The sequence below is a fragment of the Phyllostomus discolor genome, chromosome 10 (genome assembly GCF_004126475.2).
Source record: "Phyllostomus discolor isolate MPI-MPIP mPhyDis1 chromosome 10, mPhyDis1.pri.v3, whole genome shotgun sequence".
Lineage (NCBI taxonomy): Eukaryota > Metazoa > Chordata > Mammalia > Chiroptera > Phyllostomidae > Phyllostomus > Phyllostomus discolor.
The window spans coordinates 91254040-91278761 of record NC_040912.2 but is presented as its reverse complement, the minus strand read 5'-3'; the positions used below and the strand labels follow the sequence as shown (position 1 = coordinate 91278761).

Here is a 24722-nt window from a genome sequence, read left to right as displayed (position 1 = left end):
TCAAACCTAGTAGGTTACTACATCATTGCAGAAATAACAACAGGAGGTAAAAGGACCAGTCCCTCACGCTGTCCTGACTCCCCCATGAATGAACCATCAGCCCTGGTGTGTGGGTGCCCTGTTGCTGCATCACAAAGTAAAGACAACCCAGCGGCCTAGGAGATCACAAATTTATTTTTTTACAGCCCTGGAGGCCAGGGGCCTCAAATTAGTCTCACAGAGACAAAGTGAAGGTATCATCAGGGCTAGTCTCTCTGGAGGCTCCAGGGGACAATCCCTCTCACCTCTCCCCCTTCTAACAGCTGCCGGAATTCCTTGACTTGTGACCGCGCCACTGCAGTGGGGGCTGCCATCATCACATGGCTTCTTCCTCCTTACATCGTCCTGTCTCCTCCTCTCAGGGCTGTTGTGGTTCTGTGTGGGACCCAATCAGAGAGCCCAGGACAATCTCCCCATCACCCCACCATGAATGAACCTCATCTGCAAAGACCCTTTAGCAATGAGGTGACATTCACAGGCTCTGGGGATCAGACATGGCTTTCTTGGGGGTGGGTAAGTGAACCTCTCTGCAGCTCACACTGCTGATGGGAAAATGAGGTACTTACTAGAGAGCACACTGACGGTGGTGGGAGGTCATGGGAGAGCTGGGTGGGGGTTTGAGTGGAGGGATTGAAGAAAAAGAAACGAGAAACTCATGAACACAGACACCAGTGTTGTGATTGCCCAGGGGGGGTCAGGGCTGGTGGAGGAGAGCACAGGGGGTTAAATGGTGATGGGCAGACACCTGACCTGGGTGGTCAACACATAATACAGGGTACAGATAGTGAGTTGTGAAATTATACACCTGATACCTCCATCATTGTGGTTCCCAAGGTCACTGCAAATACACTCAATAAATGGGGCAGGGATAAAAATAAATAAATAAAAAGGAATATTTCCTTCATTGGGTGGGGGTCAGAACCAGGAAGTGGGCACTGGTCTAAAACCATCCTTGCCCTGTGACTGTGGCTGTGGACTTGGGGATGGACAGGCACGAGGAGAATGCCGAAGCACACGGGAGCAAAGGGAGAGGTTGCCTTGGAGGGACTGTGCTGGGCATTTGAATATTAAACACCAGATCTCAGATCAAAATGAGGACCCTGTCACTGGATCCCAGGGGGAAAGAGGGTGGTGTTCCAGAGTCAGGGAGAGTCGGGGAGTCCTGTCTGCTGCTGGGTGGAAGGAAGAGCTTGTAAGCAATGAACTAGAGTGTTGGATTGAGGGGTGTCTGAGCTCATTGTGGGGGTACTGCCTGATTTCTCCTTGTCAAGTGCAGAAGGCAAGAGGTCTGATCCTTGCAGCCTCCAGCCAAGGACCTCCAAGGACTGCCAGCTGCCCTGAGAAGCTGGGCACCAGCCAGGAAGGAGACTCTGAGGAGCCTTCAGAGTGAGCAGCACTTGGCCGGCATTTTCATTCAGCGCTCCTAGGCCTGTGGGCCAGAAGTTTGTGCAGCTTTCTGGACACAGTGTGTGGGACACTGTTTCACCCGCCCTTGGAATCACATAGAACACCTTCCTCCTTTCCTCCCGTCTCTCCTGCCTCCTCCTGTTCCACCCTCAGCACAACCAGGGACCCTTCTCTGCATGACTCATGGATGTCCCTCCCAGTGGCACCTGCACAACTGGACGAGGAGGACCTGGGGGCCTAGGGGCCAAGAACTGCTGACTTTCTTAGAAAGACCTTGAACTCTCCTGACCCTGTGCCCACTGCCCAAGCTTCTCCCACCACATCCTCTTTACTGTTTCCCTTTCTGACCTCAGGCCCCTTACAGAGGAAGGTCACGGTTGTCCTCAGTTTATACAACACGAAAACAAAACCAAAACCTTTTGTTTTGAGAGACACAGAGGAACTGAGTGGTTCTTGAACTCTTACATGGATGGGCCACCAGCCAGACTGCTGTGGGCTCAGCAGGTCCTGAGACCCCCTCTGTGTGACATCAGCTCCAGGCCCACCGGCTAGAAGGAGGAGTCAGACAGAATCTCACAGACATGGACCACAGTGGGAATTCACCAGGGGGAAGGAGGGCTGGCAAAGGGTAAAGGAGGTCAAATGTGTGGTGACAAAAGGAGAGCTGACTGTGAGTGGTGGGCACACAGTGCAATACACAGATGATGTGTCAGGGAATCGTATACTGGAAATCTGTACAATGTTATTAAACAGTGTCACTCCAATAAATTTAATTTTATAAAAAGAATAAAGAGTTTTATCTAAAACACAGAGGAGGGCACTATCCCTTACAAAACAAGACAACACGAGCTTTCATGCATTGAAACACTCAGGAGACACCAGCCTTGGCTGACAGCACAGGATGACCAAAATGTCTGACAATGTGTCCCCTTCCCTTAGCCCAGTGACACTGCTTTGTTCCCTGGGCTTCAGAGCCACCTGTCCTATGAGCACATCAGTGCAGGTGTCTGCCATTAACCCGTGAATTGCAGTCAGGAGGGGTGAGTGGCTCTGACCAGCCACTCTCAGGATCTGAGGCTTTGGGCACAGCCACACCCCTCTGAGCTCAGGTGTCTTTACAGATGGAAGACAGGGGGTGTCAGATCACTAAGTCCCATGCCTCCCAGGGAGTGACATCACGTGACAATGTCTGGTCCCTGCCCCATGAGGACAAGGGCCCAGACCCTCCCAGGGGTAGGGATCCTGAGCCCTGGCCCCACACCCTCACTTCTTCTCAGATGTTGGTTAATTGTAGTGATAAACCTGAGACAACAAACAGGGTCTTCCAAGGATCCCACATGGAGGGACCCATCCTGGGACTCTTGACCTCAGGGGTCTGGTGTGAGGGAGCAGTATTACTATGGGCCCCCTTCTCCCATGCTTTGAGTCCCATGGTCAGCAGAGGGAGGGAGAGTCACAGGCAATGACAGGTGTCAGTCACTGTCCATTCCCCACTTGGCACCAGCTGCCAAGGAAGCAAGAAGCAGGGACGCAGGTGAGCTTCCCCTGGTTCCTGTCATCTCAGCCCTGCCTCAGGTCCCTTTCTCTCTCATCAGCCAAGGCTGGTCCATCCCCTCCCACCCTAACCCACACGTCTGTGTGCACCTGTTACGAAAAAGACGACTCAGACAGCCTGAGAGTTTACAAAGTGCAGTTTATTCATGCATGCGGACCTAGAGGAGATAAATTCCAAATTCTGGGCACCGAGTTTTAGACTGGGGCTGATTTATATTCTTGTTACAAAGGTAAAGGAGGAGTGGGGAGGAATGCAGCTGCTGAAAGCGGGCATGCAGGAGCAGAAAGCAGGGTTAGCATACGACCTGGAGATAACTGCTTATCTGGGACTGGCTGCTGTCCTCTTCTTATCTGGGAATACCTACTGCACAGTATGTCCTGTCACACACCCACCCTGAATCTTCTCCATCCCGAGATACCAGGGGCCAAGGGAGAGGCTGCTTAGAACAGGCACCGGGGTGAGAATTCAGAGGCTGTTCCATCCAGCTGGTAGCATCATGCACTAGCCCTCTTTTTGGGATTTTCGGTTTGGTTTGCACAATTTCTGATGTTATCCACATTTCTTTCCATTTATTTTGACATCTTCCGTTCCTTCAATCCCAGCCTACCATAAACAGATGTTATTTCCCTGTATTTTTATGTATTGATTTGAGCAGGGGAGAAACATCGTTCTGTTGTTCCACTTCCTGGTGCATCACTGGTTGAGTCCTGCATGTGCCCTGACCTGGGATCACACCCCCAACCTCGGCGTATCTTGGTGATGCTCTGAACAGCTGAGCTACCCAGCCAGGCCCAAAGAAAATTTCTTAAGTGCTTTATCACTGATAATAAATGCTATAAATACAAGTGTATCAAGGAACAAAGCGACAGTTTTAATGTATATCTCAGCACATAGCACAAAAAGTTTTTTTTTCTTTCTCCTAATCCACTCTATTTCAGAAAAATGAGCTACAGGGTAGTTTCCTGTGAATTCACGTGCGCACAGCAAAGCGTCTGCCACCAGTCACTTAGAGCTGTGGTCACAGCACAGGCTAGAGAGCTCAGTGACAGAGCCCACATTCCTTATTTGTACCTGTGCTGTGTGTTCAGACAAGTGAGAGGAGAAAGAAAGGCTGGGCCAAGAAGAGCCCTCCCTGTGCACACCACACTGACCTGTGCTCAGGACCTACCCAGACCCTCCCAGGCTGCAACTGCCTGAGGCTGGGCCGTGGAAGTTTTCCCGGGAGACTTCTACCCACACCAGGTCCTCATGCAGAGCAGACACGACCCCAAGCACTTGGACTCTGATGGGAACCTGACAGCTCGCCATCTTCCCCACACTGGAGTAGGTGCTCCGGGATGTGGCTAACATTCATCCTCCAATAACACAGCTCTCAGAGCTGAGTGGTGAATGAGCAGCTGAGCAGCCTCACAGTTTTCTAGTGTTGATGGTCATGAAGCAGCATCACCTGAAAATCAGAACACAGGACTCATGTCTGAGCTGTGCACGACCACAGAGGACTCTGTGGAAACACAAGGAGACACCAGCACATCTCCGATCCTCTGCAGGTCCAATGTCTGCAGCAGGTGGAAGGCCAAGGGCTCTAGATGAGGGTGGCCATTTGGGGGACAATGGCAGCTGTCCCTGAGTTTTCCAATTGGCAATATTTCATTCAATGAATGCCATGTCAATGCCATGACAACACAACAAGAAGTGGAAGCCAAGTGACACCAAATCCCTGCACTCAGCAGGAAGGACAGGGAGGGAGCCTGCTCACTGCCACCTTCATTCTGAAACCACTGAGGGGGCTTCCTCTGCCAGACGGCACGTGAGGCACCCCGCAGACTCCTTACAAGTGGGACAACCACAGCTGGGGAACTTTTCAGTTAAAGTCTCTAAAAGTTTCCCTAAATTTACACAGTTAATGAAAAATTGTTATTTTTTAAAAATCTACTGAACCTTAGTGAGAGGAGTGGGAGTCCGTGTGGTACCTGAGCCATGACTTCCTTCCTCCCTCCCCAGCTCACCTTCAGCTCAGCTGGAAGGAAACGCCATTCTGGGCAGGTGTGGCCAAGCAGACGGGGACTTTTCGCCAGAGTTCCGGTAGAGCTCGGTGCCTCACCATCCAGGGCAGGGGCAGCATTTCTCACCCCTCCTGATATGAGCTGCAGGACAAGTCCAGTGAGTGCAGCCAGCAGCTCTCTGCTGCTCTACTCATAGCTCACAGGCTCCAGTCCAGGCCCAGCAGGCTACAAATGAGGGGACCCCGGCTGCCCACGCTCCAGCTCCCAGGTAGGATGGAGGGTCCCTGCTGGGAGGGGGTGAGGTGGGAGACCAGAGGCTGCCATCCTCTGCACCAGGCCCCGAGCAATACAGCAAACCCTAATGAGGGGAAGCTAAAACAACACTCAGAGGAAAATTTGTAGATGGAAATTCACATGGAGCTACACTGAATAGAGAACAATGACCTCAAACCAATAACCTACTATTCCACATTAAAGAGTGATTGAGGCAGCAGTCTATACCTAAAACAGTCATAAGAACAATATAGTAAAGAGTAGCATGGAAACTAATGGACTAGAGAATAGAAAAACACTACAGAAAACCAGCAGAACCAAAGCTAGTTTCCTTGAAAACATCAACAAGTTGACAGATCTTCAGTTAGTATGACTAAAAACAGATAGAGAATTACTAAATCAGGAATAAAAAGAGGGATATTATTACTGAGTTTATCAAAATATAACAATGATAAAGAAATACCATAAATAATTTTATGCCCCTTAAATTAGCACAGATGAAATGGAAAAATTCATAAACTACCAAAATTGACTCAAGGAAAAAATAGAACAACTAAATAGACCAATAATACACAAAAAGATTAAATTACTAATAAAAAATATTACCTACCAAGAAAAACCCAGGCCCGATTGCTTCTCTGATGATGTATAACTACAGATAATATATCTCCTATGATAGTGGATGGGAAAATCCATCACAAAATACCAAAAAAAGAATCCAGCAATATGTAAAAGGGCATATACACCATGACCAAGTAGAATCTATCCCAAGAATGTAATACTGGGTTCACATTCAGAAATCAGTTAGTGTAATAAACCATTATCAACAGAATGGAGAAGAAAAATGCATGATAATCCTTCTAGATTTAGAAAAGCACTTGACAAAACTGACCACCCTTTCAAAATAAAAACATGCAATAATCTAGGAAGAGAGAGAAACTTCCACAATCTGCTAAAAGGCATCTGTAAGAATCCCACAGCTGGTACCTACTCAGTGATGATGGAGGGAAAACTCTCCCAAATATCAGGAATAAGACAGAGAGGCCTGCTCCTGCCACTTCATTCCCACTCTGCACAGGAGGGTCTGACCAGGGCCATCAGGCAGAAAAGACACTGTTCCGGATGAGAAGGGGTCGGCATCCCTCAGTCAGTCCAAGGGATGCATCACATTCGAAATGTAAGAGATCAAAGTTATTTCATCACCTCAATAAATAAAGAAAAAACATTGCACAAAATCCAACTCTTTCATAATAAAAACTCTTAACACGCTGGGCACAAACAAAGCCCATATGTGACAAGCCCACAGCTAAGATCATTGTGAGTAAAAAGCTAAAAGCTTTTCCTCCAAGTTCAGGAACAATACAAGGATGCTCACTCTCACCACTTTTATTCAACATTCTACTGGAAGTCCTGGTCAGAGCAATTAGGCATGAGGAAAATAAAAGACATCCAAATAAAAAACAAAAAAGTAAAATGGTCTCTATTTGCAATTGACATAATGTTATATAGAGAAAATCCTAATGAATCCACATGCACAAAGAAACTGTGAGAAATAAAAAGCAAATTTTTGTCCTGCAAATTCAGTACATGTGCAGGACACAAAATCAACGTACAAATACAAAAAATCAGTTGCATTTTCATACACTAATAATAACCTATCAGAAAGAGAAATTAAGAAAATAATCCCACGTACAATAACATCATAAAGAATAAAATACCAAGGAGCAAATTTAAGTTGAAAGAGGAGCTGAAAGATCTGTATATTGAAAACTATAGATATTGCTAAAAGAAATTGAAGAAGACACAATAAATGGAAAGCTATCTTGTGCTTATGGATTGGGAGAATTACTATTTTTCAAACGTCCACACAACTCAGAACAATCTACAGATTCAACACAATTTCTGTCCACGTTCCAATGGCATTTTCCACAGAAATAGAAAAAATTCCTAAAATTTTTATAGAAGCTCAAAAGATGCTGAATAGTCAAAGCAGTCTTACAACAGAATAAGAAAGCTGGAGGCATCACATACCCTGGTTTCAAACTATATTTCAAACCTACACTAATGAAAAAAGTATGGTATGGTCACAAAAACAGACACATACATCAACGGGGGAAAAACAGAGACCCAGGAATCAATGGTCAATTAATTCACAACCAATGAGTCAAGAACATACAAGGGGAAAAAGAGAGTCTCTTCGATGAACGGTGCTGTGAAACAGGACAACCACGTGAAAAAGAAGGAAGCTGGACTCCAGTCTGACACCATACACAAAAATCACCTCCAAGGGACGAAGATCTGAACATATCACCTGAAACTATAAACCTCCTAAGAGAAAACAAGGGGTATAAGCTCCTTGACATCAGTCTTGGTCATCATTGTTTGGATCTGACCCCAAAAGCAAGGAAACAGAAGCAAAAATAAGTAAGTGGGACAACATCAAATTAATAAGCTTCTGCAGAGCAAAGGAAGCCACCCACACAATGAAAAGGCAATCTACAGAACGGCAGAAAACATTTGCCAGTCATGTATCTGATCCGGGATTAACATGCAAAATATGTGGGAACCCCTATACCTCAGTAGCAGAAACCAAACAATCCCTTTTTAAAAATGGGCAGACAGACTGAATAGACATCTTTTCAAAAAAGACATGTAAATGGCCAACAGAAAGGGCTGCCCGACATCACTGATTATCAGGGAAATGCAAATCAAAACCACAATGAGACAGCACCTCACTCCTGTTAGAATGGGTATTGTCAAAAACACAAGAAATAACAAGTGTTGGTGAGGACGTGGGGATAAGGGAACCCTTGTGCACTGTCCATGGGAATGGAAAGTGGGGCGGCCACTCCAGAAAACAGCACGGAGAGTCACCAAACAACTGAGAACGGCACCACCACCTGCTCCACAAGGACGCCATCCACAGGGAACGAGCACAGGACCCCACAGAGGCCTCGGCACCTCCCTGCTCACTGCAGCGCTACTCACAGCAGCCGAGTGTGGGAGCCACCTAAGGTCCTGTGTAGGGTCCCATGGACAAAGGTCACGTGAGAGCTATGAGGGACAGAGTGTGCAGGAGGGGGCAGAAGTGGGTTTAGGGTCGTGAGTAAAAAATAGTAATTAATAAATGGTGATACAAGATTAACCTCTGTTTTGTGTACTCACAAAAAAGTAAACCTACTTTTGCGGGTGTGTGTGTGTGTGATCAGCCATGAGAATCAGAAGGACATCTTTCCACTTGCAGATGGACCTGGAGGGCATTTGCTAGGTGATGTTACTCAGACACGGTAATAAACACTGTGTGACATCACTTTCAATGAGGAATTAAAAAACACTCAAACTCTCAGAGACAAGAGCAGTCTGGCTGCTAGCAGGGGCAGGCAGGTGGGGAATGGGGGGACGGTGGTCAGACTGCACATCGGTCACTTAGGGATGAGTTAGTTCTGGGGATGAAATACCGCACATGGTGACTGGAGTCAATGACACTGTGTTGTGTCCCTGGAAGTTGCTAGGAGAGCAGATCTTCAGTGTTGTCACCACAGAACAGACACAGGAGTCATGGGAGTGGTGCAGGTGGTAGCACCCCAGTGATCGCTATGGTGGTGATTGTCTTTGCTGACAGGTAAATGCTCAAACCAGCACACTCTGTACTTTACACTTCCACAACGTTACATGTCAATCACATCTCAGTAGAGCTGGGGGGAGTGGGGGGGACAGTAGGAGGGTTCAGTGGGCGTTGGGTTCTTCATTATCAATGATGAGCTGGCAATAATGGGCCGAAATCAGACTCCAGCCCCTGAACTTCAGATGAAGTCAAAGCCCTCACCATCTATGGGCAATGTCACCTCCAGGGAGTCTCAGTGAATCGGGCCCTGTCACATGTTGTCCTTGACCTGCCCAGGCCCAGGCCCCACACCCCCATAACCCCAGGGCAGCCTTCCTCCCTCTACACCAAACCTGTCTGCTTCCTCACCTTCCTCAGGTCTCCTGGCCCCCTGGCGGCAGACACCTGCAGAGGGGCTGGGGCGGCTCTGGGTGAGAGTGCTCCTCCCCTCCCTGCGGCCCTCTGCTGGACGCTCGGAAAAGCCTTCCTTTCTACTGAGACTCCAGAGACCCTGCCTAGGGCGTTCCTGGCAGACAGGGTCGCCTTTGTGGCACTGGCCCAAGGAAGGAGGCTCTGGAGAGGGCATTTTATAGGAAAATGCCTAGCAAGCAAAGCAGTTAAGACTTGTGGACAAGTCTAGAAGTGAATACAGGCCTCAGAACCTTACATGCTCTTGTCCCTTGAGGTTACTGCCCCTGGGGGGACAAGCTGTTGGTGTCACAGGGACCTTCAGAGAACACCACCATGGACCACAGTGTAATTTCCCAGTAGGAACTCAGCCTCCCCACTTCCTCAGTTAGGAGTGTTCCTGTCTCTTTAAGTTGTCATGCCAGGCCCCACCTCCACCCCACCCCTGGGTTTCCTGCTCTCTGAGATCTGAGAGGCAGGACACTTCCCCTGGTACCTAAAGGAACTCAAACCAGAGGACAGCAGTTGGTCTGGGGCTTCTTGGACTGTTGTCTCCCTGCAGGAAAGGTAAGCCCCCAGGGGGATGGTGCCCCAAGGGAGGAGGGCTGTGAGCCTGGAGAGGAATGCAGTGTGGGCAGGAGGCTCCCTGAGTGAGTGGCTCTGGGCCAGAGGGCAGTGGGAAGGGGCTCGGGACCTAGAAGGAGACACTCAGGATGCCCTGAGTCCCACACAGAGCAGGTTGTGGCCGCAGCTCCCCCAGCCCCAGTGCCCACAGGACCAACCCTATCCCAAGGGCTCGCATCCCAAGGAGCGGGGGGGGGGGGGGGGGGTCGCTCTCCTGCAGGGACCAAAACTCCCTTGAGATGGCAGCACACTCTCCCCACGTGCGTATTCGCACAGGCAAGAGATTTCTGAGGACAGGGCTGCAGGTCTGCCCTGAGAACAGGAGACAAAGGGACAGTGGTGTGGGCCCCGGGCTGAACCGCCCAAAACACTGCACTCTGCTCCCAGGTGTCCACACAGGGTCTTGCTGGAGGAGGTGGCCGAGGTCGTGAACTTGGTCTTCACACCCTTGCCCTAACTCTGCCCCTAGACACTGCTCCCAACCCTAAGCTGCCAGGGTGTGTGGGCAGCTGAGCCCCTGAGATCCCCCCGCTCCCAGCAGGATGAGGGGCTGGACTGGGGAGACCGACCCAGAGACCCAGGTCCAGACTGAGCGCCTCGGAATCATGGGAGGGCGGGGGCGCGGGGCTGCTTATGTTCTGACAGTACAGACACGTGAACCAAACCCACTGAGAAATGCACCTTTCCCAGAGTCCCCTGGATAATGCCCACACATGGGGGTCAGAAGCCCTGGACGAGGTGAGCACACCTGCCCCGAGGAGGTCTGACACACAGGGCCCTGCATGCTTTCCGTTCTCCAGGGACCCCGTGTGTCCTGCAGCCCAGAGGCCGGGTGTCTGGAACTGCAGAGAACTTTCCAAATCCCACCCCAGACTCTGGGAAGTTCTGAAGGGACCCTCTAGGGTCCTGGGTGGCCCCTGTACCTTCTCTTCTCCATCTTGGACCAGGACCCTTTGCTTTCACTAAATTCCTGGTCTTTGCTCTGAATCTGTGGCTCTTTCTCCAGTTCTGGTCTGCTGCCATCCATGGGAGTGTGTTGATTCATAAGGTGGGGGTGGGGGGGTGGGGTGAGCAGTAGTGTCGGCTTGGAGGGGGTGGGGAGCCGTGCACTGGCAGAAATGCCAGCGCCTTTGGACTGAGGACCAGGCCAGCTGGTCATGAAATTTTTTTTCCCCAGAGGCAAGGTGTTCAGCTCACCTCCCCCTTGGCCTTTCCTTAGGTGGTGTCAACAGGAGGGAACGCAGTCACCTGCGGTCACCAGCTGGAATTAGACATGGACCATGCAGTGAGGACAGGACTCAGACAGGGTGTGGGGGGAGGCCGTAGGGTCACAATTCTGAGAACACAAGGAGGCTGGGAAAGGCCTAACATCTCTCATGGGGTTGTGTGGGGGGCAGCCCAGTGAGGGGGTCACTGACCTGAGGCTGGAGAGGAGACTGAGGACAGAGGGGGCGCTGAGCTCAGGGACTCGGTGATCACAGAAGGTTCCATCGAGTTAATGATGCCTGAGTGGCTGGAGCCACCTGACTTGGAGAAGCCACATCTGTGAGGGCAGGATGTCAGGAGTCGGAGGGCAGTGGCCCAGGCTCTCAGGACACCGATCCCATCAGACACACTGAGGCAGGACAAGGATTTGACTCCCCAGAGTCACAGGCTCTCCAGGTCACCTGGGACATACAATTCTTTTCCGGTTTCCATAATTCCAATTCCAGTTCCCATCCTGTGTGTCTCCCAGCCAACCCCACTAAGTGGTTCCCGCAGTCACTGAGCCTCTTGTCTGCTTTCCCAGTTTCCCAAAGACTCCTGGGAAAACGTAGCATCTACAGCTTTGGTCCCCGACACAGAGCTACCTGGGAGAAATTAGTATCTGAATCCTGGTCACTGACCTGAGTCACTGCCACAGCCTCTCCTCAGCCTTTTGCCCTTGTCGGCCCTGAACAGACAGACCGAGCTCAGCAAACCTCTCCCAGCGTCAGCCCCCCTGCCCGGCCCTTCCAGTGTTGCTCCCTCAGGTCCCATGTTCGGGGGGGGGGGGGCGGGGGGGGCGGGGACCACGACTGTGTCACTGTGCTGTCAGCAGCTCTCGGAGGTAGTTGTACCACTTTAATGAACCAATTGTGTTTGGGACTCTTCCAGCTAAGCATGGGAAGACGGAAGTTGGCAAGAGATGAGGAAAACGCCTGGGGTAAGAGCACATCTCCCACTGCGAACTTGCCCCCCAGGTGTGAGCTCTGGGTGATGATGGAGATGGGAAACCTCAGGACTGAACAGACAGGCCCTGAAGGGCACCCTGAGGTGTCAGGGGTGACACAGCAAGAGTCCTGACACATGCACTGTAGCTGCGTCTCTGCTCCTGCCCCTGCCCAGCTGGGAGGTACTAACTTCTTTCATGGCCTGCGCCCGCCCCCGACCTAGGTGCCACAGTGTAAAATGAGGACACTACCCCCACCTGATCCCACAGAGGAGGATGGAGAGTGCATCAGCTCCTGCACTGGAGGGGGTCACTGCACCAGGTAGAGGGTTAGAGGCCCAGGGTGGAGGGCAGACAGGTGTCTTATTAGTAGGCAGCAGGGTTAAGAGAGAGGGATGGGGAGAGGGGAGAGGAGGGAGAGACGGGAGAGGAGCAGGAAGGAAAGAAGTGATGTCATCTAACCCCCAACACCCCCAGGAGGAAACAACACCACACTATTATTCCCAATTTTGCACAAAGCTTTAACACTTAGATGAAGCAACTTCCAAGGTGGCACAGCCGGCCCATGGCGGGGCTGTGAGACAAGCCCGGAGTGTCTGGGACTCCACACAGCCCTTCACGCCCAGGCCCACTGCCCGCTGCTGCCCTCTTCCCTGGGCTGGACCCTGGGGGACTGTGGCAGAGGCCAGTGATGCTGCCCAGCAGGGACAGCTCTGCACCATGGGGATGACCAGGGATGATGCAGGGGAGTCCGTGCCTGGGACTAGAGAGGACACTCTCTAGAGGAATGCCCATCAGGCGGTGAGCATCTACAGGTGCTGGTGGTGAAGCTGAGAGGACAGGGGTGGATGGTGAAGGTCCCCTGGGACAGGGACAGCTCTGACCAATGACCGCAGTAAGGGTTTGCTTGGACAGCAGAGTTGAAATGCTGTTGTTCTCCATTGTTACAAGGGCTCTGGGGGTTGGGGGTAGGGGACCAGGTAACCAGGATACCTAGTTGTTTTAGGGTCTGGAAGCTCACAGACCACCTGTCTTCCAGGTTCTGAAGACAGCATGTGGGGCCTGCAGGAGCCCAAGCTGAGGCTCATCCTGGCAGGGAGGACAGGGGCGGGAAAGAGTGCCACTGGGAACAGCATCCTGGGCCAGAATTGCTTCTTCTCCAGGCTCAGGGCCACCTCAGTGACCACAACGTGTGAGGTGGGGAGCTGCAGGTGGGGTCATTGACACGTGGAAGTCATGGACACCCCGGACATTTTCAGCTCCCAAGTCCCCAAGACAGACCCAGGGTTCCAGGAGCAGACGCACTGCTACCTGCTGTCGGTACCAGGGCCCCATGCAGTGTTCCTGGTGACTCAGCTGGGCCACTTCACCATGCAAGACCAGGAGTCCCTCAGCGCACTCAAGGACCTGTTCGGGGACCGCGTGACAGCGCACACCATCGTGCCGTTCACACGCAAGGAGGACCTGGCCGGGGGCTCGGTGAAGGAGTTCGTGCGTGACATGGACAACCAGGCACTGCGGAGGCTGGTGGCCGAGTGCGGGGGCTGCGTGTGCGCCTTCAACAACCGGGAGGTGGCTATGGAGCAGGAAGCCCAGGTGCAGGAGCTGCTGGAGCTGGTGAAGTGCCTGGTGGTGGCCCACTCTGGTGTCCCCTTCACCAACGACGTGTACCACCTGGCGCAGGCGCTGGCTGGCGTGGATCTGGAGGAGCGGAGGCGTAGGGTGGCAGAGAAACTAGCCCTCCTAGCCCGTGGTTACAAGGTGCGGCAGCTGCTGGGCCAGCTATGGGCTTTGGTGCCACCCCGGAAGATGTGCTCTGTCCTGGTGCTGGGTGCTGTGTTCCTCCGGTTCTGGCTGCTGACCAAAGGCCTGAGGCCTAGGTTGATCCTCAGTGACAGGCTGTAACAGGACCTTGTCCCGCCAGCTGACAGTCATACTCGTCTCTGGTGTCTGTGCCTCCAGGGTCTGCAGGCTTTGCCCATGTCCCTCACCTGGCAGTAACCTACCAACGACAAGGTCCTACCAGGGCCCACTGCTCACCTCCCCGCATCCCTGCCCTGTGACCTGGCCTCTCTGGGCTCCTTTCCTACTTCAGCCAAGTAACTGTCATTGCTTTTCCTGGTTTCCACTGACCTCAGGCTGCTGTCGCCTGTTACTGAATCTGCCCCCATCTCCCCACCAGACCAGGGTCAGGCCCCACACAAACCCTCAGCCCATTCCCATTAGTTTCAGTTGACCATGAATTGAGTGAATAAATGCACTGGACGTTCACCTCGTGTTGTCCGACATCAGTATTTGTAGGTGTCAGTTCATCCTCCTGACACTCACACTGAACAAAGGCACTGCTCTGTCGTCCCCGCCCCCACCTGAAAAACCACACTCACACCCAAGTGCAGAAAGACACACCCACCCACTAGGGTGTGTGCCCACAGGAAGAGAAGACCCCGAAGAACTGTCCCAATGTCACTGCAGGGGACATCTCCCCGGGGGAGTCTGTGTTGCTATCAGACCCCTTAGCAGCCTGAATGCAGAGGCTGCTGAAGCCCAAGGGAACTTGAACTACAGACTCGAGTCCCTGGGAGCCACAGAGACCCTGAGGAGAGTCTGCTTCCCCAGAGGACTGTCCTCACTGACTGGCACACTCATAGGGTGGGGTGTGCTTTTCCATTCAGGAGTAAAGCCGAAAGAATTAAGAGGGTTGGAGATTTTTATTTGAATCTCATAATAAAGCGCAGACAGGCCTTGGTGGGTGAGCACTGGTGACATCATGGCAGGCAACCCGTTCGCTCCACTGTGCCACACAGATCCGGGAGGGTCAGCTCCAGGCCCAGGTAAAATGAGCCAGGTTAGCCAGCTCATCTCTGCACCCACGCTTGCTCTGCCCCCAGGGTCTCCACCCTCACACACAAACTGAAGCTCACCCCAGGATCCTGCTGGGAACCTGTGGCTCCTCTGCCCGGTGCTTCACAGACAGAGATCCCAGGTCACTGATGCCCTCACGTCACATGAAGGGACACGGTCAAAGGGCAAATAATCGGCAACAGCTGAGCATGCAGTGGAGCCAGAGGCCCACATGCCCCACCTGGAGCCGCATGCAAACACGAACAGGGAACCCAGCACCAAGGCCGAGACTCGGCACTTCCTCTGCTGCCACCATCACTCTGCTTCCAGGGTCCTGCACAGATACCCACGTGGGGCCCTGATGGGGAATCTGGATTCTGGTCTTGTCCACTTTCCAATATCCTTTTGAAAGGAACAAACAGGAAAGGCTACCTTTGTCCCTTTGCTGAGGTGGGAGATGGCCAATAGTAAACGAATCAGAAAGGAAAGCAAAGTGTCCAGGGGAGCAATGAAACACGTGATTCTCACCCTTTGGTTGGGGAGGGATGGAGCCCAGAGGTCCCCCAGGGACAGCGATGGAGCTGCTGGGATGTAGGGAGGAGCCCCCAGGGGTTCCAGGGAGCAGACACACCCCACTACGGCTGCAACCCAGGCACCCGAGGGAACAGTTGTTTGCCGATAAAAAGACAGGGATTAGCGGAGTAGGTTGAAACTTGTGTCCCAAACATAGGCTGCTTTCAGAAAAAGCCTTTGAAATAGTATGGTAGAAACAGGCTGAACATCAAAGGATGGAAAAAGTAAATGGTGCAAATATTAGTCAGGCAAAAGGAAGAAGAAACAGCTGTATTGGTAGCAAATGAATTATACTTCAAAACAAAGAAAACTACCAGATGAAGAAAGTTGAACATTGTAGGATGGTAGAAAGGCCCCTCCACCCAGAAGACAAAGCAATCCTCAGTGTTTCCTCCAAAACCAGAGAAGCACAATGTGTGCGCAGAAACTGAAACCAAAAGGAAATCAGACAAACCCACGACCATGGTTAGAGACCGGTCTCCCCGCACAATCGACGGAACAGCCGCCTGGAAAACGAGCCGGGATCTAGAAGGGTCCCCCACACCATCACTCAACGGGGCTAACTGGTGTTTGTGGAAGCTGGAATTTACAGAAGACACATTTTTTTCAGGTGCACAAGGAACATGTGCCAGGATACGCCCTGTCCTGGGTCTCAACACAAACCTCGCCACGTTTAGAAGAACTGAAATGCAGTGGGACGTGTCCTGGGACCACAGCCGCATCCAGGAGGACTCAGGAGCCGCTCCTTCACCGGCTGTCAGCTGTCAGCAGGTTGACAGTGCGGGTTAGGGACATTCTCCTTTTCCTTCTACTCATCAGTGAGACCAGCCTCCCTGTTGAGGAAAAGAGGTGACAATGTCCTCCACCCCACATGGGTCCCCTGGCTCCAACAACCCCTCACTCGTTTTCCACTTAGAGGACAGATGTCCTTGCTCAAGTAGGGACAGCTTCGGTCTCTGCTCACCCTTGGCCAGCCCCACCCACCATGTGGGCGCACTAACCCTGGGTGCATGATCAGTTAGCCCTGGTGCAATTTAGCCTCTTCGTGAGAATCTAGAGAGCCGCATCCTGTCAGGGACAGACACCTACCAGGTATCTGTGCTGGGAGTCAGCCTCACTGAACACTGGCCAGCCCCCCAACCTGCCCAGTTGGGTCCCTGCAACGCCTCAGACAGCCTCCTCCTCCAGCTACTCCCCACTCGCAGAGATGGCAGGGAGTCTGGCTTTCTCTTCAACAGCACAGAGACTGCTCTCTCTCTCCGACAGAGGAGCCCCAGGGGCCAAGGAAGTGCAGATGGTGCACACCCAGCCACCCACAGCCCAGGGTCCCGACCAAACCCTAAGTCTTCAGCACCCTCTGCCCCTCCAGGAACCTCTTGACATAAGACAGTGGGACGTGTGTAAGTGAAACCAGATGTCAGAGGTGGCTGGGGAGGAACTTAGGAACTTAGGAAACCCCATATCTCTTCCTTGTCTGTGCTCAGTTCGGGAAAACAAGGAAATAATATCCAGTATTGGGAAAGGAGTGTTGAAATCTCCAACTGTAAGCGTGGAGTGGTCTCTTTCCCCATCTGTTTGGGTCAGTGTTTCCCTCTTGGATTTGGGAGTTCTGTTGTTTCCTGAAGCTCCGTTACCTAGGAGGTACATTCATTATTATTGTCTTGTGGATGCACTAACCTATTTGTCATTATGAAAGGTCCCTCTCTATCCCGGGTGCAAAGATGGTATGGTTTGGCTCCTCCTTTGTTTGACTTGAGTGCAGCCGCTGCAGGTGTCAAATGCTGAGCCTGTGCCTGGTTTCTCTTTGTGACGGTGTGTCTTTTTGGATTCTTGCCCTGTGACCTGTCTGCCTCTCTGCATGTAAAGTGGGATTTCCTTCACACAGCACACAGGTGGGTCCTGCTTTTCAGATCCAACCTATCTTATAAATGGGTCATTTAGATAACTTACACCTAATACTGTTGATTTGATATAGTTGTGTTTAAATTCATTGTCTTGCTACTTGTCTCTGTTTGTCTCATCTGTTTTTGGGTGAATTGTAGAATTTCACTGTAGTTCATTTACTGCTCTATTAGCTGCACCTCATGTCATTTTCCCAGTGGTTGCTCCATGATTGCCAGTATGCACCTTTGACCTACATTCTACCTCCAGTGAACAGTCCATCACAGCACAAGTCCTGTGAGACCTCTGCAACATTCTACCATTGCTTCCTCCCTCCCCATTTATGCACTATTTTTGTCGTACCTTTTACAGTTACATAAAATATAACCTCCACTATATATTGTTTTTGTTTTGCTTTTAAGAGTCATTTGCCTTTTGCAGAAATTTTTCAGTGATAAAAATAATCTTTTCTGCGTACCCACCAACTGGCTATTTTTGGTCTCGGTCCTCTATGGAGGTGCCAGTTGTCTCCGTGTTCACTTTCTGCACCCCTGACCTGTCCTCTGGGTCAGCCCTGAGCAGCCTGTTGTTCAATGTCAGGAAATGGTATGTTTATAAAAGAAGTCTTAGCAAACTTAGAAATATTGAAAAAACACCAAGTATCTTTTCTGGCTGCAAAGTATGAAATTAAAATCACTAATAAGAGAAAAACTGAGAAGTTCTCAAAAACATGGAAATGAAACAACACACTGCTGAATGATCAGGGGAATTTTTTAAAAAATCGAAACAAAAATGGTAACAACATACAACCTGCAGCAGGAGCAACTCTACAATGGAAGATTATAATGATAAAGGCCTGTACTAAGAAAGAAGAAATATCTCAAATAAACAACCTAACTTTACATCAAAGGACCAAGAATAAAACAAGCTAAGCCCAAAGTTAGCAGAGGGAGGAAATACAGATCAGAAAGACAATAGAAAAGATGAACTAAACTAAGATCTCTTTGTTTGAAAAGATAAACAAATGTATGAAATTTTAGGTCAACCAGTTTTTTTAAAAAATAGAAAAGACTCAAATAAATAAAATCATAAATGAAAGAGGAGATGTTACAACTGATACCACAAAAATACAGAGGATCACAGAGACTGCTATGAACAACCACGGGCCAATGAATGGAGAGACTAGAAGAAATGGATGAAATTCCTGGAAACATGAACCTACCAAGACTGAATCATAAATAAACAAAAAATCTGAGCAGACCGATGATGAGGAAGGAGATTGAAGCAGGAATCAAAAATCTTCCAACAAAGCAAAACTCATACCACATGGTTCTACAAATGAATTCTACCAAACATTTGAAGAACAATTAAAATCTATCCTTCTCAAACTGTTCCAAATACTGAAGAGGAAGGAACACTTGCAAACTCATTTTGTGAGGCCAGATTAACCCTGATATCAAAACAAGACAAGGGCGGTACACCAGGAGAAATCTACAGGCTAATCTCCCTGATGAATATTAATGCAAAAATACTCAACAAAATACTAGCAAACTGAACTCCACAGCCATTTAAAGGATCGTACGCCACAGTCAAGTGGATGTAAGTTGGATGCACCTCCGTTTATAGGTGTAAATGTGGACCTTCCTGTGGTGGATGTCCTTGCTAGACAGGACCAGGGTCTCAAGGTCTGGGAGGCTGCTAATAAATACGGTGGGGGGGGTATTGATTTTTGGAAAGAGAGTTGTTTCACTTATTGATGCATTCATTGGTTGGACCTTGCATGTGCCCTTACCAGGGATCGGACCCACATCCTTGGCACAGCAGGAAGATGCTCTAACCAACTGAGCTGCCCCACCAGGGCAAAATGTATTCTTCTAAATGGTAAACTGTAACACAGTACTTTGCATGCACCTCTGTAAGCAGCATGGCCTTGACAGGAACCCAACGAGTGCAGCCAACTGCAAAGCAGAAGCCAATGTGTCACTGACCAAATAGTGGGTTTAAAATCAATGCCTTCAGCGTCCCTGTGGGGAGACAAGAGTTTGGACGTGAATCCTCATCTCCTTTAGTTGCTGCAAGTAAATAAAATGGCCTTGTGACAACCAGGCCCGGTCCTTGAATAGAGCACCCCAGCAACGAACCTGTTGAGTTCAGGAACATCATCAAAATTCAGTCACAAAAGTGTTAAGGCCAAGAGACACGCAAAGATTCAGGATGTGAGAGTTGTTACTGGTGAGCTCATAATAGGCTAAGACAGGGGTCACAAAGCCAGTTTACTGCTGCAGACCGCAAGCTTTCTTGTACTTGCAACAAATGAAGGAAACTCTATAGTGCAATTACCCAAAATGGCCCTGTTTACGATGAGCCCGGCCTTGCAGCCAGACTCTTGTCAAGGTCACAGTTTGCTTGTTGCTCCTTGCTATGTGCCCCTAAATTTGAGACAGAGGAGGGTGTGAATGTCAAAAACCACAAGCTTATTTCCAACACAGGGGCCTCTAACTTTACCTGCTGTGCTTGGCGCCCAGGTGAGGCAGGGTTCAAGGTCACTGCTGCAGGAGCTGCCAGGCTACATGTCATCCCCAACACTGGGTTCTGCACTGGGCTCGCTCTTTCCCACAGAAACTCTCAGACACAGTGTGTCCAGTGACCGTGGTCACTCACCAGGCAGTTGTACGGGCAGGACCCAGGGAGGAGCCCCTACCGGAGTGACCTCTGGCCTCCAGCTCCAAGCAACAAGCAAGTTGCCCACCTCAAGCACCAGGAGCAGCCGCCCAGAACACAGGGCCACAGGGGCAAGGTGGTACGCCCATCTCAAACGACATGGCCCCTGGAAAATGAGGGGAGACTGAGACCAAAATCTGCAGGACAGGAAGCGCCCCACAAACATGTCTTCCCAGTCAATATCACGGACTGTGAGAGAGAAACAAATGAAGAGCCCACGAAAGAAACGAAAGCAAAGAAGCCACTGGAACAACAAGCCCAACCAGCGAGCAGCTGGAAAAGCCAGTGGGAGCACATTCACAAAGAGGCAGCTTTCTTCCTGCCACTGGAGATTTTGGATTGAGGCTTTTAAACAGTGATTGGAAACGAGTTGGACACTAGAAATAAGCACAAATATATCTCCTCATTAAACCTGATGGAGCGCCCTGAATGTCCTTCAGTGCACACTTAATGTTCGTCTCTGATTTATCCAATATTCCGAATGTATGGGAAATGTTCAATATTACATGGGAAAGAGGGGGATTAAGGTGTTTTTATTTTTGTTTTTGTTTTTTAACCAAAGCTGGACGGTCTAAAAGAGAAATGTTGTTTTGATCCACTAAGGGACAGGATCTCATGCGCACAAACAAAAGTGACTTAAAATCAAGAGAAACAAAAGGGAAGAGCCAAGAGAAGAGAGTGATGGAAAGGAGGGAGGACGTCTGTGTGCTGATTCTCATAACGCACAGCATCTCCAGTGAAATTTCTAAAACTAAAACTAAAACACTGAATATAAATCACTGGGCATAAGTACCAGTTTAAAAACCCAGGAACAACGCTGCATGCTGGGCTGCAGTGCCCAGGCTGAGGCAGAAACGTGCCCGATTTCCCAGGAAGGAGGGGACGGGAAAGGCTGAGGCCAGAGGATGGGGAGCTCCTAGAAGCAGAGGGAGCGCTCCGACCTCTTCCGCCCTGCTCGACCTCAGTTTGGACCGGACGTCACCAGGTCGTCAGGGAGAAGGAGACAGCTGACAGGTGACTGACGGATTTCAAATTGAGGGCCTGAGACACGTTGGATATTGGGCTATAATTTAATAAATGTTATATACAAATCCCAGATATCTGTACTTATATGTGGTACATCCTTCTCACGATATGCACTTCTACTTATCAGGTGTCATATTCAACTTGCTACTACTTTGTTGAGGATTTTCATGTCTACATTCATAAAGGATATCGGTCTGTAGTTTTCTTTTCTGTAACACCCTTGAATGACACCCACCTCATAGAATGAACTGTGAATTCCTCCTCTCTCCTATGTGAAGTATTGGCGTTAATTCTTCTTTAAGTGTTCGGTAGAATTTTTTTAATTACTAATTTAACCTCCTTACATCTTACAGGGATATTCAGACTTTATTTCTGCATGAGTCACTTTCAGTCCTTCGTGTCTCAGTAGGACTCTAACCTACAGCATTGAAAAGCAAAAGACGACAAGAAAGTGTGGCTTTCTGCACAGTGAGCTGGCAGCCTGCAGCTGTGACGCTGTCACCACCCACCTTAGCTTTTGAGCAGAGCCAGGCCTTCCCTGTGGAGCCCGGCAGAGCCCCTAGTGCAGGCTGGATACAGGACACAGGATGCAGGACATAGCCACTGCCTTTGCCCCACAATTCTCTGGGTCATCACCGGATTTGTCAGGGCTGAGGGTCTCTTTATGTAACCTCACTGCCTCTTCTCTTTGCTCCTCAAATGTCAGCTCTGCAGCGAGGTCTGAGGCTTCCTGTGTCCTGAGGACCGGTGGTGGCACCTGGTAGCCCAGAGCCTGGCAGGCTAAGCGCACGAGGCTGGTGTGGGGTAGTGGGGGGTACGGGGGGAGGGGGGAGTGCTGCTGGTGGGGAAGTGGTTGAGGCCTCACTGCTGGGCACCCTGGTCCTGCTTTGCCTGCTGTTCGCCAGGCTCAGGCTCAGGCCCGGCCCATAGCCCAGATCTGAAAAGGCAGGTAACCTGGCAGGAAAGGAACCATGGAGCTGAGCAGAAACTGAAACTTTATCGCAAAGGAGTCCTGCAGCTTCAGAGTTTAATGACACACAGATCTGAAACTACTAACTTTGCAAAGGCCCCAAGTTCACACATTAAGGGGGTTTTTTTGGTGTTTTTTTTTCTGTTTTTTTTAAATATATTTTATTGATTATGATATTGCAGTTGAGCCATTAACCCCCTTCATTACCCTGCACCCTGCACACCCTCTCCCGCCCACATTCCCCCCCACTTTAGTTCATCTTCATGTGTCATAAGTTCTGTAGCTTCTACATTTCCCATACTACTCTAGCCCTCCCCCTCTCTATTTTCTACTTACCATCTATACTACTTATTCTCTGTACTTTTTCCCCCCTCTCCCCTTCCCACTCCCCTGTTGCTAATTCTCCATGTGATCTCCATTTCTGTGGTTCTGTTTCTGTTCTAGTTCTATGCTTAGTTGGTTTTGGTTTCTGTTTCAGGTGTGGTTGTTAATAATTGTGAGTTTTCTGTAATTTTACTATACATGTTTTTTATCTTCTTTTTCTTAGATAGGTCCCTTTAACATTTCATAAAATAAGGGCTTGGTGATGAGGAACTCCTTTAACTTGACCTTATCTGAGAAGCACTTTATCTGTCCTTCCATTCTAAATTAAAGTTTTGCTGGATAGCACAATCTTGGATGTAGGTCCTTGCCTTTCATGACTTGGAATACTTCTTTCTAGCCCCTTCTTGCCTGTAAGGTCTCTTCTGAGAAATCAGCTGACAGTCTGATGGGAACTCCTTTGTAGGTAACTGCCTCCTTATCTCTTGCTGCTTCTAGGATTCTCTCCTTCATTTTTACCTTGGCTAATGTAATTATGATGTGCCTTGGTGTGTTCTTCCTTGGGTCCAACTCCTTTGGGACTTTCTGAGCTTCCTGGACTTCCTGGAAGTCTATTTATTTTGCCAGATTGTGGAAGTTCTCTTTTATTATTTGTTCAAATAAGTTTTCCACTTGTTACTCTTCCTCTTCCCCTTCTGGTATCCCTATAATTCGGATGTTGGAACATTTAAAGCTGTCCTGGAGGTTCCTAAGCTTCTCCTCATTTTTTTGAATTCTTATTTCTCCATTCTTTTCTGTTTGGTTGTTTCTTCCTTCTGGTCCAAACCGTTGATTTGAGTCCCGGTTTCCTTCCCATCACTATTGGTTCCCTATGCATTTTCCTTCATTTCTCTTATCATAACCTGCATTTGTTCATCTAATTTGTGACCAAAATCACCAATTCTGTGAGCATCCTGATCACCAGTGCTTTGAACTGTGCATTTGATAGATTGGCTATTTCTCGGTTGGTTGAAAGTGCTGGTTCTGGGGCTTTCATTTGTTCTTCTGTTTGAGCCATCTTTTTTTTTCTTTGTCCTGGTTGAGCCTGTTAGGTATGAGGGGCAGAGCCTTAGGTGTTTTCCAGGGCGGGGCACCCCAGTCTCTGGGTTGTAATGTTGTATGTGGGGGTGGGGTCCGAGAGAGAACAATGGTGCTTGCTCCGCTCTCCGTTGGACCTCAGTCCCTTCCACCATTTCCCCCAAGCAAATGGGGCCCCTCTGGTGCCAATTCCCCTGTGGGTGGGCTTGTGCACACCATGAGACTTTCCAATGACCTCTCCTGTGAGGCTGAGAGTCTCTCCCTGTGCCTCAACCTCCACAGGTGTTTTCAATCAGTGCCCCAAGGCTCTATTTCCCAGTGCTGGGATCCTGGGTTGTGTGCAGTGCCTTGCTTCACAATTCCTACCTCACTGGGTCTGCCGTTTGCCACCCCTCGGCTGGTGTCTGTCAGTTTCTGCTTGCATACACGGGGTCCGCGCTCTGCGGTCTTGCACGCCCTGATGCCTTTACATGCCTGGTCCCAAAGCTCTCTGCTCTCTGTGCTGAAACCAGCTCCCAGCTGCCCGACTCTCCCCCTCCTACTGGTCTGGATGAACGGATCTATTTTAACTTCTTGGTTGTCCGACTTCCATACAGTTCAAATTTGTGTAAGTCCTGCTTGTTATTCTGTTTCTAAATTGTTGTTGTTCCTATCTTGGTTGTGCAAGGAGGCACAGTGTGTCTACCTATGCCTCCATCTTGGCCGGAAGACACGTTAAGTTTTTAAATCTCTCTTTTGACTCTAGGCACAGTTTTAAAATGAATCTGTCTAACTGGAATACGTTATAGTCTCCATGCATCCTCCCTCTCTGGAAAAATACTGGAGTGGATGCCAGTTTTTAGTAGAAAATGGATTCATGGCAAAGAGGAAACACCATTTATATTTTGAACATTCTTTAAAAATTTAGACACTCTCCAATCAGGAAGATGCTCAAACCAACTGAGCTACTCAGGATCATGGGTTCGATCTCCTGTCCGGGACATGCAAGAAGCAACAGATGAATGCATAAATAAATGGAACTACACATGGATGTTTCTCCCCCCTTCTCTCTTTCTCTAAAGTCAGTTAACAAATATTTTGAAAAATTTAACACTACCTTAGTCCATTCGGGTTTCTAAAAAATAATACCATAGAGTAGGAGCTTGTAAACAAAAGAAATTTGTCTTACATGCCCTGGCAGGTAAAGTCCAGCAGAAGGTGACCAGCAG

General features: G+C 49.7%; 5 protein-coding genes across 5 annotated transcripts in view; 2 read left to right on the top strand and 3 right to left on the bottom strand.

Annotated features, from left to right (window-relative positions):
* LOC114507421 (GTPase IMAP family member 8) overlaps nt 1–24722 on the bottom strand; it is a 772814-nt gene that overhangs the window by 151965 nt on the left and 596127 nt on the right.
* LOC114507465 (GTPase IMAP family member 4-like) overlaps nt 1–24722 on the bottom strand; it is a 658105-nt gene that overhangs the window by 214262 nt on the left and 419121 nt on the right. The window lies entirely within an intron of this gene.
* Nucleotides 1–24722, bottom strand: part of LOC114508181 (GTPase IMAP family member 7-like) — a 251484-nt gene that overhangs the window by 8675 nt on the left and 218087 nt on the right. The window lies entirely within an intron of this gene.
* LOC114507451 (GTPase IMAP family member 4-like) overlaps nt 1–24722 on the top strand; it is a 122122-nt gene that overhangs the window by 53311 nt on the left and 44089 nt on the right. The window lies entirely within an intron of this gene.
* On the top strand, nt 11996–14009 carry LOC114507454 (GTPase IMAP family member 1-like). Its single transcript, XM_028525264.2, is given in 2 exon segments — nt 11996–12098; nt 13144–14009. Coding segments are annotated over 2 exon segments (945 nt in total). The 5' UTR covers nt 11996–12019.